The following is a 13,862-nucleotide window of genomic DNA, read 5'->3' on the forward strand; positions in this document are numbered from 1 at the left end:
AAAATACACTACATGACAAAAGGTATGTGGACACCAGCTCGTCTAACATCTCATTCCAAAATCATGGGCATTAATATGGAGTCGGTCCCCTCCTTTGCTGCTATAACAGCCTCCACTCTTATGGGAAGGCTTTCCACTAGATGTTGGAACATTGCTGCGGGCAGTGGCGGTTTTAGCTTGTATGGGTGTCTGGGCGAACCCCTCCTTCAGCGCCCCATACAACAACAAAAAAACAGCACCATTTTACACGAACTAATTTTTATTCAGACATTTGGAACAACACAAATAAATAATCATAACATTTAAAACTATATAAATATATACAAACATAAGACTCATATCAAAAAGAAGTAACAAAGACAAATAGAAACAAATTGTAGTATATAAATACAAATAAAAAGATAATTGAATTATTACACTATTACCCTATTGCTAACAAAAACAAAACACAAATAAAACTAAATTGCACAAATCCTACATCACACAAATAGAATAACACACTTATAAAGAAGAGAATCTGATTATTACACTATTGCACTTCAAACAAGAAACACAAACTAAATTGCACAACTAATTGCATTAGTACTGTACAAAGTTAGAGGTGCGCTATTTGATAGACTCCCCCGCTCCCTCTATCTCGGGCTTCCAGTGGAGAGACCTGAGGTCAACCTACCCCTGCCCCATCTCGTACCTCTGAGTGGGAGACCTTCCCAGGCAGTAGCCTGCCTAGCTCACAAACTAGAATCAGGATGCCCACTCCAACAAGGTTAATTGACCCACAGTCCCACATGGTGACATGATATCATTGACGTGACGTCCAAATGAGCGATGGAAAACCGATCGCACAAATGTCACCATTCTGAATCTTTTTTTTTTTTTTGTGCGGGGACTTGCTTCTATTCAGCCACAAGAGCATTAGTGAGGTCGGGCACTGATGTTGGGCGATTAGGACTGGCTCGCATTCGCTGTTCCAATTCATCCCAAAGGTGTTCGATGGGGTTGAGGTCGAGGCTCGGTGCAGGCCAGTCAAGTTCTTCCAGACCGATCTCAACAAACCATTTCTGTATAGACCTCGCTTTGTGCACGGGGGCACTGTCATACTGAAACAGGAAAGGACCTTCCCCAAACTGTTGCCACAAAGTTGGAAGTGCAGAATCATCTAGATTCTAGAATGTAATTTTATGCTGTAGTGTTAGGATTTCCTTCACTGGAAATAAGGGGCCTGCCCAAACCATGAAAAACAGCCCCAGACCATTATTCCTCCTCCACCAAACTTCACAGTTGGCACTATGCAATGGCGGCAAGCTTTACACCACTACAGCCAACGCTTGGCATTGCGTATGTTGATCTTAGGCTGCTCTGCCATGGAAACCCATTTTATGAAGTACCCAACAAACAGTTATTGTGCTGACATTGTCACACCCTGATCTGTTTCACCTGTCCTTGTGATTGTCTCCACCCCCCTCCAGGTGTCGCCCATCTTCCCCTGTCTATTTATACCAGTGTTCTCTGTTTGTCGTTGCCAGTTTGTCAAGTCGATCAGTGATTTTGGTCTCAGCTTATGCTTGTCCCAGTCTCTCTTTTTCTTGCCCTCCTGGTTCTGACCCTTGCCTGTCCAGACTCTGAGCCTGTCCAGACTCTGAGCCTGTCCAGACTCTGAGCCTGTCCAGACTGTCTGCCTGCTGACCTGTACCTTTGCACTACCTCTGGATTATTGACCTCTGCCTGCCTGCTGTCCGGTACCGTTGCCCCACCTCTGGTTTACTGACCTTGCCTGCCTTGACCTGTCTATTGCCTGCCCCTGTTGGAATATTAAACCATTGTCAATTCGACGCATCTGGGTCTTACCTTGATTCCTGATAGACATTGCTTTGAGAGGTAGTGTGGAACTCGGTAGTGAGTGTTGCAACCAAGGACAGATGATTTTTACCCACTACAAGCTTCAGGACTCAGCAGTCCCATTCTGTGAGCTTGTGTGGCCTACCACTTTGCAGCTGAGCCGTTGTTGTTCCTAGATGGTTCTACCTCACAATAACAACTCTAACAGTTGACCCGGGAAGCTCTAGCAGACATTTGACAAACTGACTTGTTGGAATGGTGGCGTCCTATGACGGTGCCATGTTGAAAGTCACTGAGCTTTTCATTAAGGCCATTCTACTGCCAATGTTTGTTAAGGGAGATTGCATGGCTGTGTGCTCGATTTTTATACACCTGTCAGCAATAAGTGTGCCTGAAATAGCCGAATCCACTAATTTGACGGGGTGTCCACATACTTTTGTATGTATATGGGTGAATTTTCAAACTAGTTTTCATTGGGAAGGCAGATATAACGTTATCAAAGTCAATCACTTTTGCATGTGAAAACACAATCTTACTGATTGCTACATGTGCTTAATCTAGCATAAACTACCTCACTTTTGTTTTGAGACGATTTTACCCTGGGCTTTGAACGGGGCACCTGGTTCACGCCCGGATTCTAAAACGAATGTAATCACCTTTCACCCGGTGCAAACTCCTCCATGGTAACCCGGTCCAGATAATCGAATTCCCTCAAGGACAGTCTCGACAAGGAGGAGCGTAACTGGGGTTGTCACAGCGTGTTTCCGGTAAAACCAGGCCGAGAGAGACGACAGTAATCTATGTAGCTAGCTAGCTACTTAAAATAAAGTACAGTATAGAAAGAGTTGTCGACTTTGTTGGACAACGTCTTAAATTTGCTAAACCTTTAGAAATAGATATCGACTGGTCGTCGGGAAAAGAGGCGGCTGTAACACGGCAATGGAAGCTGAGTTTCGGGGAATCGATGAACCCGGGAGTTGGAACGCCATTTACCAGGTAATGTTAGGTTCGTCTAGGAAAATCAAGGTGGATTTGAAGTTGCAAATTCTGTTTGAGTAGGCTAGATTTGAACATTGTGCCTACAACGACTTATTACACGTGTCTCGTGGTTATAAAGTATTAATTCTGGTTTATTGGGTACCAATTTTGATATAGCTAACGTTAGCTAGGCTACCCTGTTCCGATTTTGTTTTAGTTAACGTACCAACTTCCACGGTGCTGTTTGATGTGTGAAGTCTCTAGAAAACCTCAGTTTCGAATGATACATTTGTAACATCGAGTAGGCTATAGCGACGGTTGTTACATTTTGTAACGTTTACCTGCACGTGGTAGATGCATTGTAGCAGATTAGTGTTGTCACATTGACAGTGTCATTGATAGCTAAATGCGGACAGATTCCACCCTACTTGTTCCATGCCACAATTCAGACATGATTATGCATGTTACTAGAAAAAGGGGCAAACCACAATTGCATTCACATTTATTAACGATATATATAACACACACTGTTAGACTACTCTGGATTACAGACAAGGCCTAAAGGTGGCTGTGACCAGATGTGTCATATCTGAGTTTGAGGTGATGGGGGACAATTATTTAGTGTCAGCATAATTTGTTTAACTGCGGACAAATGTGGTTTAGGAAAATAGCCTTGACTGCATATTTACAGTAGATATCCCAAGTATCCTGTTATTGTGTTGTAAAGAACGACCCTAGCTTTAGAACATTGTATGTGCACCTCCAGAAACAATGGATCTGCACCATAGTACATTCTCCTTAAGACTCCGTTAGGGTTGAAACTGGTTGTAATAGACTGAGCACCATTGGGAGAATACCAGTGAGCAAGCAACCATAGGAACAACCAGTTGCCTCCCAAAACAAATAAAACTCAAGGTAAGAAATGTAAGTAAATGTATTGTTTTGCTCACAGGAAATCCGTCAGCAATCAAGTGAGCTGCCCTGCAAACTTGCTAAATTACCTGAAAACAAAACTCGGAATCGCTACAGAGATGTCAGCCCATGTAAGTTTTGTGAATTTGATGCCATCTAGTTCAGGGATGGGCAACTTTGATGGGGTGAGGTCCACAAAAAGAGACAATTTAGCAATTTTACAGCTTATTTTCTGCAATTCTATACATTTGCCATAGGCTGGAGAGAAATGCTTTCTGAAAGTATTGACACCCCTTTTTGGTTTACTACTTGAATTTTAAATTGATTACATTTTTGTCACTGGCTTACATACACAATACCCCATGTCCAAGTGGAATTATGTTAAAAATGAAAAGTTGAAATGTCAACAAGTATTCATCCCTTTGTTATGGCAAGCCTAAATAAGTAGAGGAGTACAAATGTGCTTAATAAGTTGCATGGACTCACTGTGTGCAATAAGTGTTTAACATGATTTTTGAATGACTACCTCATCTCTGTATCCCACACACAATTATCTGTAAGGTCCCTCAGTTGAGCAGTGAATTTCTAAAACAGATTCAGCCACAAATTCCAGGGAGCTTTTCCAATGCCTCCAAAGAAGGGCATCTATTGGTAGATGGGTAAAAATAAGAAATGTAATATCCATTTGAGCATGGTGAAGTTATAAATTGCACTTTGGATGATGTATCAATACACCCAGTCACTACAAAGATGGAAGTCCTTCCTAACTCAGTTACCAGGCCAATGGTGATTTTTAAAAAGTTTAGTTTATTGGCTGTCATAGGAGAAATCTGAGGATGGATCAACATTGTAATTGCTCCACAATACTAACCTCATTGACAGTGAAAAGGAAGACTACAGAATAAAAATATTCCAAATCATGCATCCTGTTTGCAATAAGGCACTAAAGTAATACTGCCAAAAAATTACTTTATCCTTAACACAAAACATTATGATGGGGGCAAATCCATCACATCACCATGTACCTCTTCATATCTTCAAGAATGGGGGTGGCTGCATCAATTTGTGTATGCTTGTCTTCAGCAAGGACTGGGTTAGGCAAAATCCTAGAGGAAAACCTGGTTGTCTGCTTTCCGACAGACACTGGAAGACATTCACCTTTTTAGCAGGACAATAACCTAAAACAAGGCCAACTATACTTTGAGTATACCAAACATTAGGAACACCTTCCTAATATTGAGTAGCACCCCCACTCCTCTTTGCCCTCAGAACAGCCTTAATTCGTCGTGGCATGGACTACAAGGTGTCAAAAGCGTTCCACAGGGATGTTGACTCCAATGCTTCCCACAATTGGCAAGTTGGCTGGATGTCCTGGTGGACCATTTTTGATACACACAGGAAATGGTTGAGCGTTATAAAAAACACAGAGGTGCAGTTCTTGACACAAACTGGTATGCCTGGCACATTCTACCATACCCAATTCGAAGGTACTTACATTTTTTGTCTTGCTCATTCACCCTCTGAGACCCACAATCCATGTTTCAAGGCTTAAAAATCCTTTAACCTGTCTCCTCCCCATCATCCACACTGATTGAAGTGGATTTAACAAAAATACATCAATAAGGGATCATAGCTTTCACCTGATCTGTCTGTCATGGAAAGAGCAGGTGTTCTTAATGTATTGTATACTCAGTGTACACTATAGTTGCTTACCAAGACGACATTGAATGTGGCCTAGTTAGATTTTCAAGCCAATATAAGTCAAAACTATGACAAGACTTAAATGTCTGTCTAGCAATAATCAACAACCACCTTGACAGAGTCTGAAGAATTTAAAAAGAATTCAGAAAATATTGTATACTCCAGGTGTGCAAAGCTCTGACTTACCCAGAAAGACTCAGCTGTAATCGCTGCCAAAGGTGTATTGACTCATGGGGTTGAATACTTATGTAATCAAAATATATTAGTGTTTTATTTTAAACAAACGTTAGAATCTTTCTTCCACTTTGACAGAGTATTTTGTGTAGATCGATGACAAAAAAAAACATTTTAATCCCACTTTAACACAACTAAATGTGGGAAAAATAAAGGTATGAATATGTCTGTGAGTGACACAAAATCTATAGGGACCCCACGGTTGGTAATTCGACCATGATTACTACAAGTTTAGATAGCTGGCCGCTAGACTAATTTACCAATAAAAAAAATATATAAATAATGCTAGCTTCTGAGGCACAACCAAATTTCAAAACATCCCTTCGTTTTTTCTACTATTCTAACTCTCAACAATAAGTTGAGACCCTGACTGGGTTCCCCCAATTTTGGGGGGGGAGGGAAATTGATCCATGGGCCTACAAAAGGGGATTTAGTTAGACTGAGCTCCTGCAATTCCTCGGTCTAGGTATACAGAAGCATGACAAATTTACAATAACAGGCTCAAACATTGGCTATAGTTGACGCACTATGCAGGATAGCCTTTCTTGTATTTGGGTGCTACATACTGTGACCGAACCCGTGTTAAGCTGTAGTCTAAAACATCTCATGTATGGCAACAGATGGATCTTTCAAGGTCCGATGCCTCACAAGTAGTTAAACAGTTCAAGCTTTTACAGTTGTCATGTCTTTTTTTAGTCTTCCGTCATGTTAACTAGACACAGCAAAGCTGTTGTGGTTTCCTCTTTACACAAAGATGCAAAAAGTGAACCTAAACCCTATGGGACAGATTGGTCACATGTCAACCAGTGTGTCAATATGTTCTTGTTTCCTGATTTGATGTAAAGTGAACATCAGACATTCAAAATACTTGAAGTATTTACTTTAGTACCATTCCAGCTCTCTTGTTTTAGATGAGAAGAAATGGCCTAGATAGTATTTCCTGTTTAGTTGAGTGGATTAGAATAGAAGAAGAAATAAACATTGCTGTGTTTGTCAGATTGACCTGTTGGATGCACTGTACAGCTGCACCAAAGTTATTGTGTTTAGAGATGAAATCCTAAGTCCCTTGGGATATTGCAAAGTTGAGTGTGTTCTTTTCATCAGCCTTTCATTCTCTGCAGTTGACCACAGCAGAATCAGCCTGCAACTGGGTACGAACGACTACATTAACGCAAGCCTAATTTCTGTAGAAGAGGCACGGAGAAGCTACATTCTTACTCAGGTTTGTACTCTGGTTTTTGTACTCTGGCTAAGAAGGGAGTACTGGGAATAAATTGTCTAGATGTCAAGCGTTTACAGCAATTTTACTACGTTCAGAATGTCAGTTGCGCAAGGGCATCTCCGATTTAAAAAAATAAAAAATAAATAAATCATCCTATCCTGGAAGAAATGTTTTATTACATTTATTATTATTATCACATTGATTATTTTTGAAACTTCTTAGGGATAGGGGACAGTATTCGGAAGTTTGGATGAATGAGGTGCCCAAAGTAAACTGCCTGTTACTTAGGCCCAGAAGCTAGGATATGCATATAATTGATAGTATTGGATAAAAAACACTCTAAAGTTTCCAAAACTGTTAAAAATAATGTCTGTGAGTATAACAGAACTGATATAGTAGGCGAAAACCTGAGGAGAAACCATCCAGATTTTTTTTTGGGGGGGGGTGACACCATTTAAAATGCATGGTGTGCTTTCGCCATAAAGCCTTTTTGAAATCTGACAAAGCGGCTGGGTTAACAAGAAGTTAAGCTTTTAAACGATCTAAGACACTTGTATTTTCATGAATGTTTAATAATGCGAATTTTGTATTTTGAATTTCGCGCTCCGCAATTTCACCGGATGTTGGCCAGGTGGTACGCTAGCGTCCCACCTAGCCCAAAGAGGTTTACAGATGCACACCCACTGAGGTTTCATTTTAAGTTTTCAGAACCCTGACTTTTTCCACATTTTGATACAGCTCTATTCTAAAATGGATAAAATATTTGTTTCCCTCATCAGTCTACACCCAATACCTCATAATGACAAAGTGAAAACAGGTTTTTAGACATTTTTGCAAATGTATAAAAAATAAACAGATGCCTTATTTACATAAGTATTCAGACCCTTTGCGATGAGACTTGAAATTGAGCTCAGGTGCATCCGGGTTTCCATTGATCATCCTTGAAATGTTTCTACAACTTGATTGGAGTCCACCTGTGGTAAATTCAATTGATTGGACATTATTTGGAAAGGCACACACCTGTCTATATAAGGTCCCACAGTTGACAGTGCATGTCAGAGCAAAAACCAAGCCATGAGGTCGAAGGAATTGTCCGTGGGGCTCAGAGATAAGATTGTGTCGAGGCACAAATCTGGGGAAGGGTACCAAAAAATGTCTGCAGCATTGAAGGTCCCCAAGAACACAGTGGCCTCCATCATTCTTAAATGTAAGAAGTTTGAAACCACCAAGACTCTTCCTAGAGCTGGCAGCCTGGCCAAATTGAGCAATTGGGGAAGAAGGGCCTTGGTCAGGGAGGAGACCAAGAACCCGATGTTCACTTTGAAAGAGCTCCAGAGTTCCCAGCTGACCTGACAGAGCTTGAGTGGCTCTGCAAGGAGGAATTTTAAATTGCATATTCAACAACTTACAAAAAAATTGAAGCTGAAATTGGGATTTTATTTTAGGAATAAGGCCTGTTTTTCTTTTGAAGCCAGAAGGAGGCTAGTATCAGCTACATTTATGCCTTTACTAGGCTATGGGGATATTTTATATATGAATGCTTCCGCTCAGTGTTTGAGATCAATTGACACCCTTTACCATGGCGCATTGATTTATTTTAAACTGCAAAACCCTTACGCACCACTGCACTTTGTATACCAGGGTTGGCTGGCCTTTTCTAGTCACTCGTAGGCTCAGGCAGTGGTATACTTTTATTTATAAAGACATTTTGGGTTTACTACCATTTTTATTGTTCAGAAATGTGGTGGGTACTCTCTTTGTTCGCTGGACTTTATCCTGCTAACTGTTCCAAATGTCCGAACTGAATTTGGTAAAAGGGCTTTTATGTACTCTGCGCCGTCGTCTTGGAACGCCTTACAAAATACTTTTAAACTGGAAGAACTTGTCCCAATTTGGTATTTTTAAATCACTGATGAATGATCTTGAGACTGATTCCCTGACCTGTCATTGTTTTTAATTTGCTGTTTTTGATTTTTGTTATACTCTTGTGAATTCTATGGTTTTACTAGATTACTTGTAGTTTTTCATGTTTGTCTGTAATTTTTGTAATGACTTGGTGCTGCCTAACTTGGCCAGGACGCTCTTGAAAAATAGATTTTAAATCTCAATGAGCCCTTCCTGGTTAAATAAAGGTTAAAAAACAAAAAAAACAATGGGAGAAACTCCCCAAATACAGGTGTGCCACGCTTGTAGCGTCATACCCAAGAAGACTCGAGGCTGTAGTCGCTGCCAAAGGGGCTTCAACAAAGTACTGAGTAAAGAGTCTGAATATTTATGTGATATTTCAGGTGATTTTATTTATTTTTGTAAAAATGTTTTTAATAAATTTGCAAACATTTATAAAAACCCATTTTTGCTTTGTCATTATGAGTTATTGTGTGTAGATTGAGGGGAATAAATAATATATACATTTTAGAATGAGGCTGTAACTCAACAAAATGTGGAACAAGTCAAGGGGTCTGAATACTTTCCGAATGCACTGTATATCAAAAGTTGGTAACACTTAATTTGATTCTAAACTGACATGCGCCTACGACTAGTGTAGCCTGCCTGTCACATGCATTACAGTGGGTGTGTTTTTAACTGCCTGATAGACGTTTAAAAAAAATGGACGAGATGCTTAACAATACCTCTTCCTCCAAAGGGGCCCCTTCCAAACACATGTGGTCACTTCTGGGAGATGGTATGGGAGCAGAGGACCATGGGAGTGGTGATGCTGAACCGTGTCATAGAGAAAGGATCTGTGAGTATTACCATTATTAGTAGTATTTAAAAAAAAAAATATATGTATATATATTAGAATAATTATACGAGCTCCCTTTAACCACTATGGACCTCCAGTTGCAGAGTACTGCTCTGTTTTCGGTATAACGGGCTTGTTCACCCAAAATATCAATATTGTACTTATTCAATGTAAACATCCCAGTAAAATGTATGCACTTATGAAATTTCTGGCTATTTTTCAGGTGAAGTGTGCCCAGTACTGGCCGCCTAGAGAGGTGAGGGAGGCGGTTTTTGAAGACACAAATTTCAAGCTAACGCTTGTTTCAGAAGACATCAAATCCTACTACACTGTCCGTCAGCTGGAGCTAGAAAATCTGTCGGTAAGATTCCTCTTCCTTCGTTGTGTAATCTTCTGTTCTCCTCTTACCATCCTATTATAATCTTAAATTAGGTACTAAGGCATAAAATGTACAGTGCCCTATTTACTGATCTACACTATATATACAGAAGTATGTGAACAGTAGTGGATTCAGCTATTTCATCCTCACCTGTTGCTGACAGGTGTATAAAATCGAGCACACAGCCATGCAATCTCCGTAGACAAACATTGGCAGTATGGCACCGTCATAGTATGCCAGCTTTCCAACAAGTCAGTTTGTCAAATTTCTGCCCTGCTAGAGCTGCCCTGTCAACTGTAAGTGCTGTTATTTTGAGGTGTAAACGTTTAGGAGCAACAACTGCTCAGCCGCAAAGTGTTCGGACACAAGCTCACAGAATGGGACCGCTGAGTGCTGAAGCGCGTAAAATCGTCTGTTCTCAGTTAAAACACTCACTACCGGGGCCTCCCGGGTGGCGCAGTGGTCTAGGGCACTGCATCGCAGTGCTAACTGCGCCACCAGAGTCTCAGGGTTCGCGCCCAGGCTCTGTCGCAGCCGGCCGCGACCGGGAGGTCCGTGGGGCGACGCACAATTGGCATAGCGTCGTCCGGGTTAGGGAGGGTTTGGCCGGTAGGGATATCCTTGTCTCATCGCGCTCCAGCGACTCCTGTGGCGGGCCGGGCGCAGTGCGCGCTAACCAAGGGGGACAGGTACACGGTGTTTCCTCCGACACATTGGTGCGGCTGGCTTCCGGGTTGGAGGCGCGCTGTGTTAAGAAGCAGTGCGGCTTGGTTGGCTTGTGCTTCGGAGGACGCATGGCTTTCGACCTTCGTCTCTCCCGAGCCCGTACGGGAGTTGTAGCGATGAGACAAGATAGTAATTACTAGCGATTGGATACCACGAAAATTGGGGAGAAAATGAGATAAAAATTTAGAAAAAAAATAAATAATAATAATAATAATAATAAAAATTAAAAAAACACTCACTACCGAGTTCCAAACTGCCTCTGGAAGCAACGTCAGCGCAAGAACTGTTCGTCTGGAGCTTCATGAAATGGATTTCCATGGCCGAGCAGTCGCACACAAGCATAAGATAACCATGCGCAATGCCAAGCGTCAGCTGGAGTGGTGTAAATCTTGCTGCCATTGGACTCTGGAGAAGTGGAAACATGTTCTCTGTAGTAATGAATCACTCACCATCTGGCAGTCCGACGGACAAATCTGGGTTTGGCAGATGCCAGGAGAATGCTACCTGCCCAGTGCTAACTGAAGTTTGGTAGAGGAGGAATAATGGTCTTGGGCTGTTTTTCATGGTTTGGATTAGGCCCCTTAGTTCCAGTGAAGGGAAATCTTAAAGCTACAGCATACAATGACATTCTAGATGGTTCTGTGCTTCCAACTTTGTGGCAACAGTTTGGGGGAAGGCCCTTTCCTGTTTCAGCATGACCATGCACAAAGCGAGGTCCATACAGAAATGTTTTGTTGATCGGACCTCAACCCCATTGAACACCTTTGGGATGAATTGGAACGCCAACTGTGAGCCAGGCCTAATCGCCCAACATCAGTGCCCGACCTCACTAATGCTCTTGTGGCTGAATGGAAGCAAGTCCCCGCAGCAATGTTCCAACATCTAGTGGAAAGCCTTCCCAGAAGAGTGGAGGCTGCTGTCGCCACAAAGGGGGGACCAACTCTATATGACTGCCCATGATTTTGAAATGAGATGTTCGAAGCACAAGTGTCCACATACTTTTGGTCATGTAGTTTATATTTAAGTGATCATTCCCGAGAAGCCGGTGTTTGGAGGATATATTGGCACGGATGTTTGTCTCGGGCCGGCAAACCGTGCCAATATATCCTCCAAACACCGTCTACGGGTTACCACCATATTCACATAATTATTGACATATTTTCATTACATTTTATTTTGATGAATTTATTCATCCTATTTCATCCTTCCACAAGATATAGTCCTGAAACAAATCGTTTAGGTTGCCAGAGATGTGACGCAGCCGTTTAGTCTTTTTGTTCTATATCTATGGACGTGAACCAGTCGTTCGTTCTAAATGTTCCGCTGCCATGCTGGCCGGCAGCGTTCTTATTCCTTGCTTGCTAGTTAGCCAACTTCGGCTAACACAGTCATGTCAAACGGTGCAGTCAGAATAACAGCAAAGTAGCTACATTTGCTTAAGCTGTTTTCTAGTGACATTTATTTGGATATGTCATAATGAGCTAATGATGTGTGATTTCACCTGGCATAGAGAATTTGCTCTCACTAGGACACTGTTCAGAGGAGCTAGCCAACTACACAGCTAACGCAATCTCAAACTGAAGCTGGAAAGACTGCAAACTAGCTGCATTTTGTTTTGTTTGACTGGTTTTTCTATTGACATTTCTTTGTATATCCATAAAAATGCAGATTCATGATTTTGACTGGCTGAGAAAAGCTGCCTGTCTGTCATCTCAACTCCCTACACGTTCATTACTGAGGGACAGCTGGAGATATAATTTCAATGTTTCAAATGTCAGACACAGCCAGGTTTATACAAATCTTTGCATTTTGTTTTCAACAGCAAAGATTTGTATAAACCTGGCTGTCTGACATTTGAAACATTGAAATTATATCTCCAGCTGTCCCTCAGTAATGAACGTGTAGGGAGTTGAGATGACAGACAGGCAGCTTTTCTCAGCCAGTCAAAATCATGAATCTGCATTTTTATGGATATACAAAGAAATGTCAATAGAAAAACCAGTCAAACAAAACAAAATGCAGCTAGTTTGCAGTCTTTCCAGCTTCAGTTTGAGATTGCGTGAATCTGCATTTTTTTTGCATGTACAAAGAAATGGGAGTTAATGTTTAGATCGAGTTTATAAATTGCCTGTCAGGGCTGACGAGACAGGGGATTGAACAGTGAATAGGCATTTCAATGTCATAACCTTTGCCGGTGGTAACTTGTGGAATAGACACCGACTGGAACGCAGTTTTAACCAGTAAGCATCCAGGATTAGACCCACCTGTTGTATAAATACCCACATTCATTATAAGAGGACTGTACTTGTTGATTATCATTACTATCAGCAGAGATCCAGGCTATTCCTAGAAATCCTCCACACTGCTTTTTTTTGTTAAACTCTGTTTATTAAGTTTTACACACAGACAAGACAAAGCAATATAAATAATATACTCAACTAGAAAAAATACAAATAATACATATAAAAAAAATAACTTTAAAGATACCATACTTTAGACAAGTTAAACACACCAGGCAGAAGGCTACAAAAGGTTAAAGGGCAATCTATAGTATAGGGACAGAGCAAACACCTCACCATTGTTCCTGTAAACAGTCAAGGGATGGGGTGGAGAAATGCAACCACTCACAGACAGTCAAGGCCACAGACCGACCATCCACTGGACCAAAAATAAAAAGTTACAATGCTTTAAAATAAAAAATGAATAATAATAATTTTATGTAGGCGTGAACAGAATTAAAAAATAAAAATAACTGGGAAAAACAAGCTCACACCTTAGTCTCTGCCCGGGCAGGATGAACAAGGCATCCACAGGTCACAATCAATAAGCACATCAACCTTAATGCCCCCCACCCCCACCCCAGAAAAAAACACAGAGAAATGCTCATCCAACCCCTAAGTCACAGGGGGGACAAATACAGACTTATTTTGGTTTTAATAGGAATGCCATCAGAGGATGGACTGTTTAAAGTAAGACCGGAATGGAGCCCAAGCCTCATTAAACAGTTTGGGGTTCCCACGTGAATTGAATTTAATTTTTTCTAGTTTCAGAGAGCACAACACATCTCTCACCCAATATTTATAAGATGGGGGAGCTGCCATCTTCCAGTTCTGTAGTATTAGCCGTCT

General features: G+C 41.3%; 1 protein-coding gene across 3 annotated transcripts in view; it reads left to right on the plus strand.

Moving 5' to 3' along the window:
• The first annotated feature begins 2,611 nt into the window (after nucleotides 1-2,611).
• Nucleotides 2,612-13,862, plus strand: part of LOC120059244 (tyrosine-protein phosphatase non-receptor type 1-like) — a 29,040-nt gene continuing 17,789 nt past the window's right edge. The window contains exons 1-5 of one of the 3 annotated variants that reach the window (XM_039008142.1): nucleotides 2,612-2,835; nucleotides 3,770-3,860; nucleotides 6,786-6,886; nucleotides 9,531-9,629; nucleotides 9,853-9,990. In XM_039008142.1, the coding sequence (XP_038864070.1) occupies nucleotides 2,779-2,835; nucleotides 3,770-3,860; nucleotides 6,786-6,886; nucleotides 9,531-9,629; nucleotides 9,853-9,990 (486 nt within the window). In that variant the 5' untranslated portion in view covers nucleotides 2,612-2,778. The remainder of the gene's footprint in view (nucleotides 2,836-3,769; nucleotides 3,861-6,785; nucleotides 6,887-9,530; nucleotides 9,630-9,852; nucleotides 9,991-13,862) is intronic. The other 2 variants (XM_039008143.1, XM_039008144.1) reach the window with 2 other exon arrangements.

Source organism: Salvelinus namaycush, chromosome 14, assembly GCF_016432855.1.
Source record: "Salvelinus namaycush isolate Seneca chromosome 14, SaNama_1.0, whole genome shotgun sequence".
In the NCBI taxonomy this organism is placed as follows: Eukaryota; Metazoa; Chordata; class Actinopteri; order Salmoniformes; family Salmonidae; genus Salvelinus; species Salvelinus namaycush.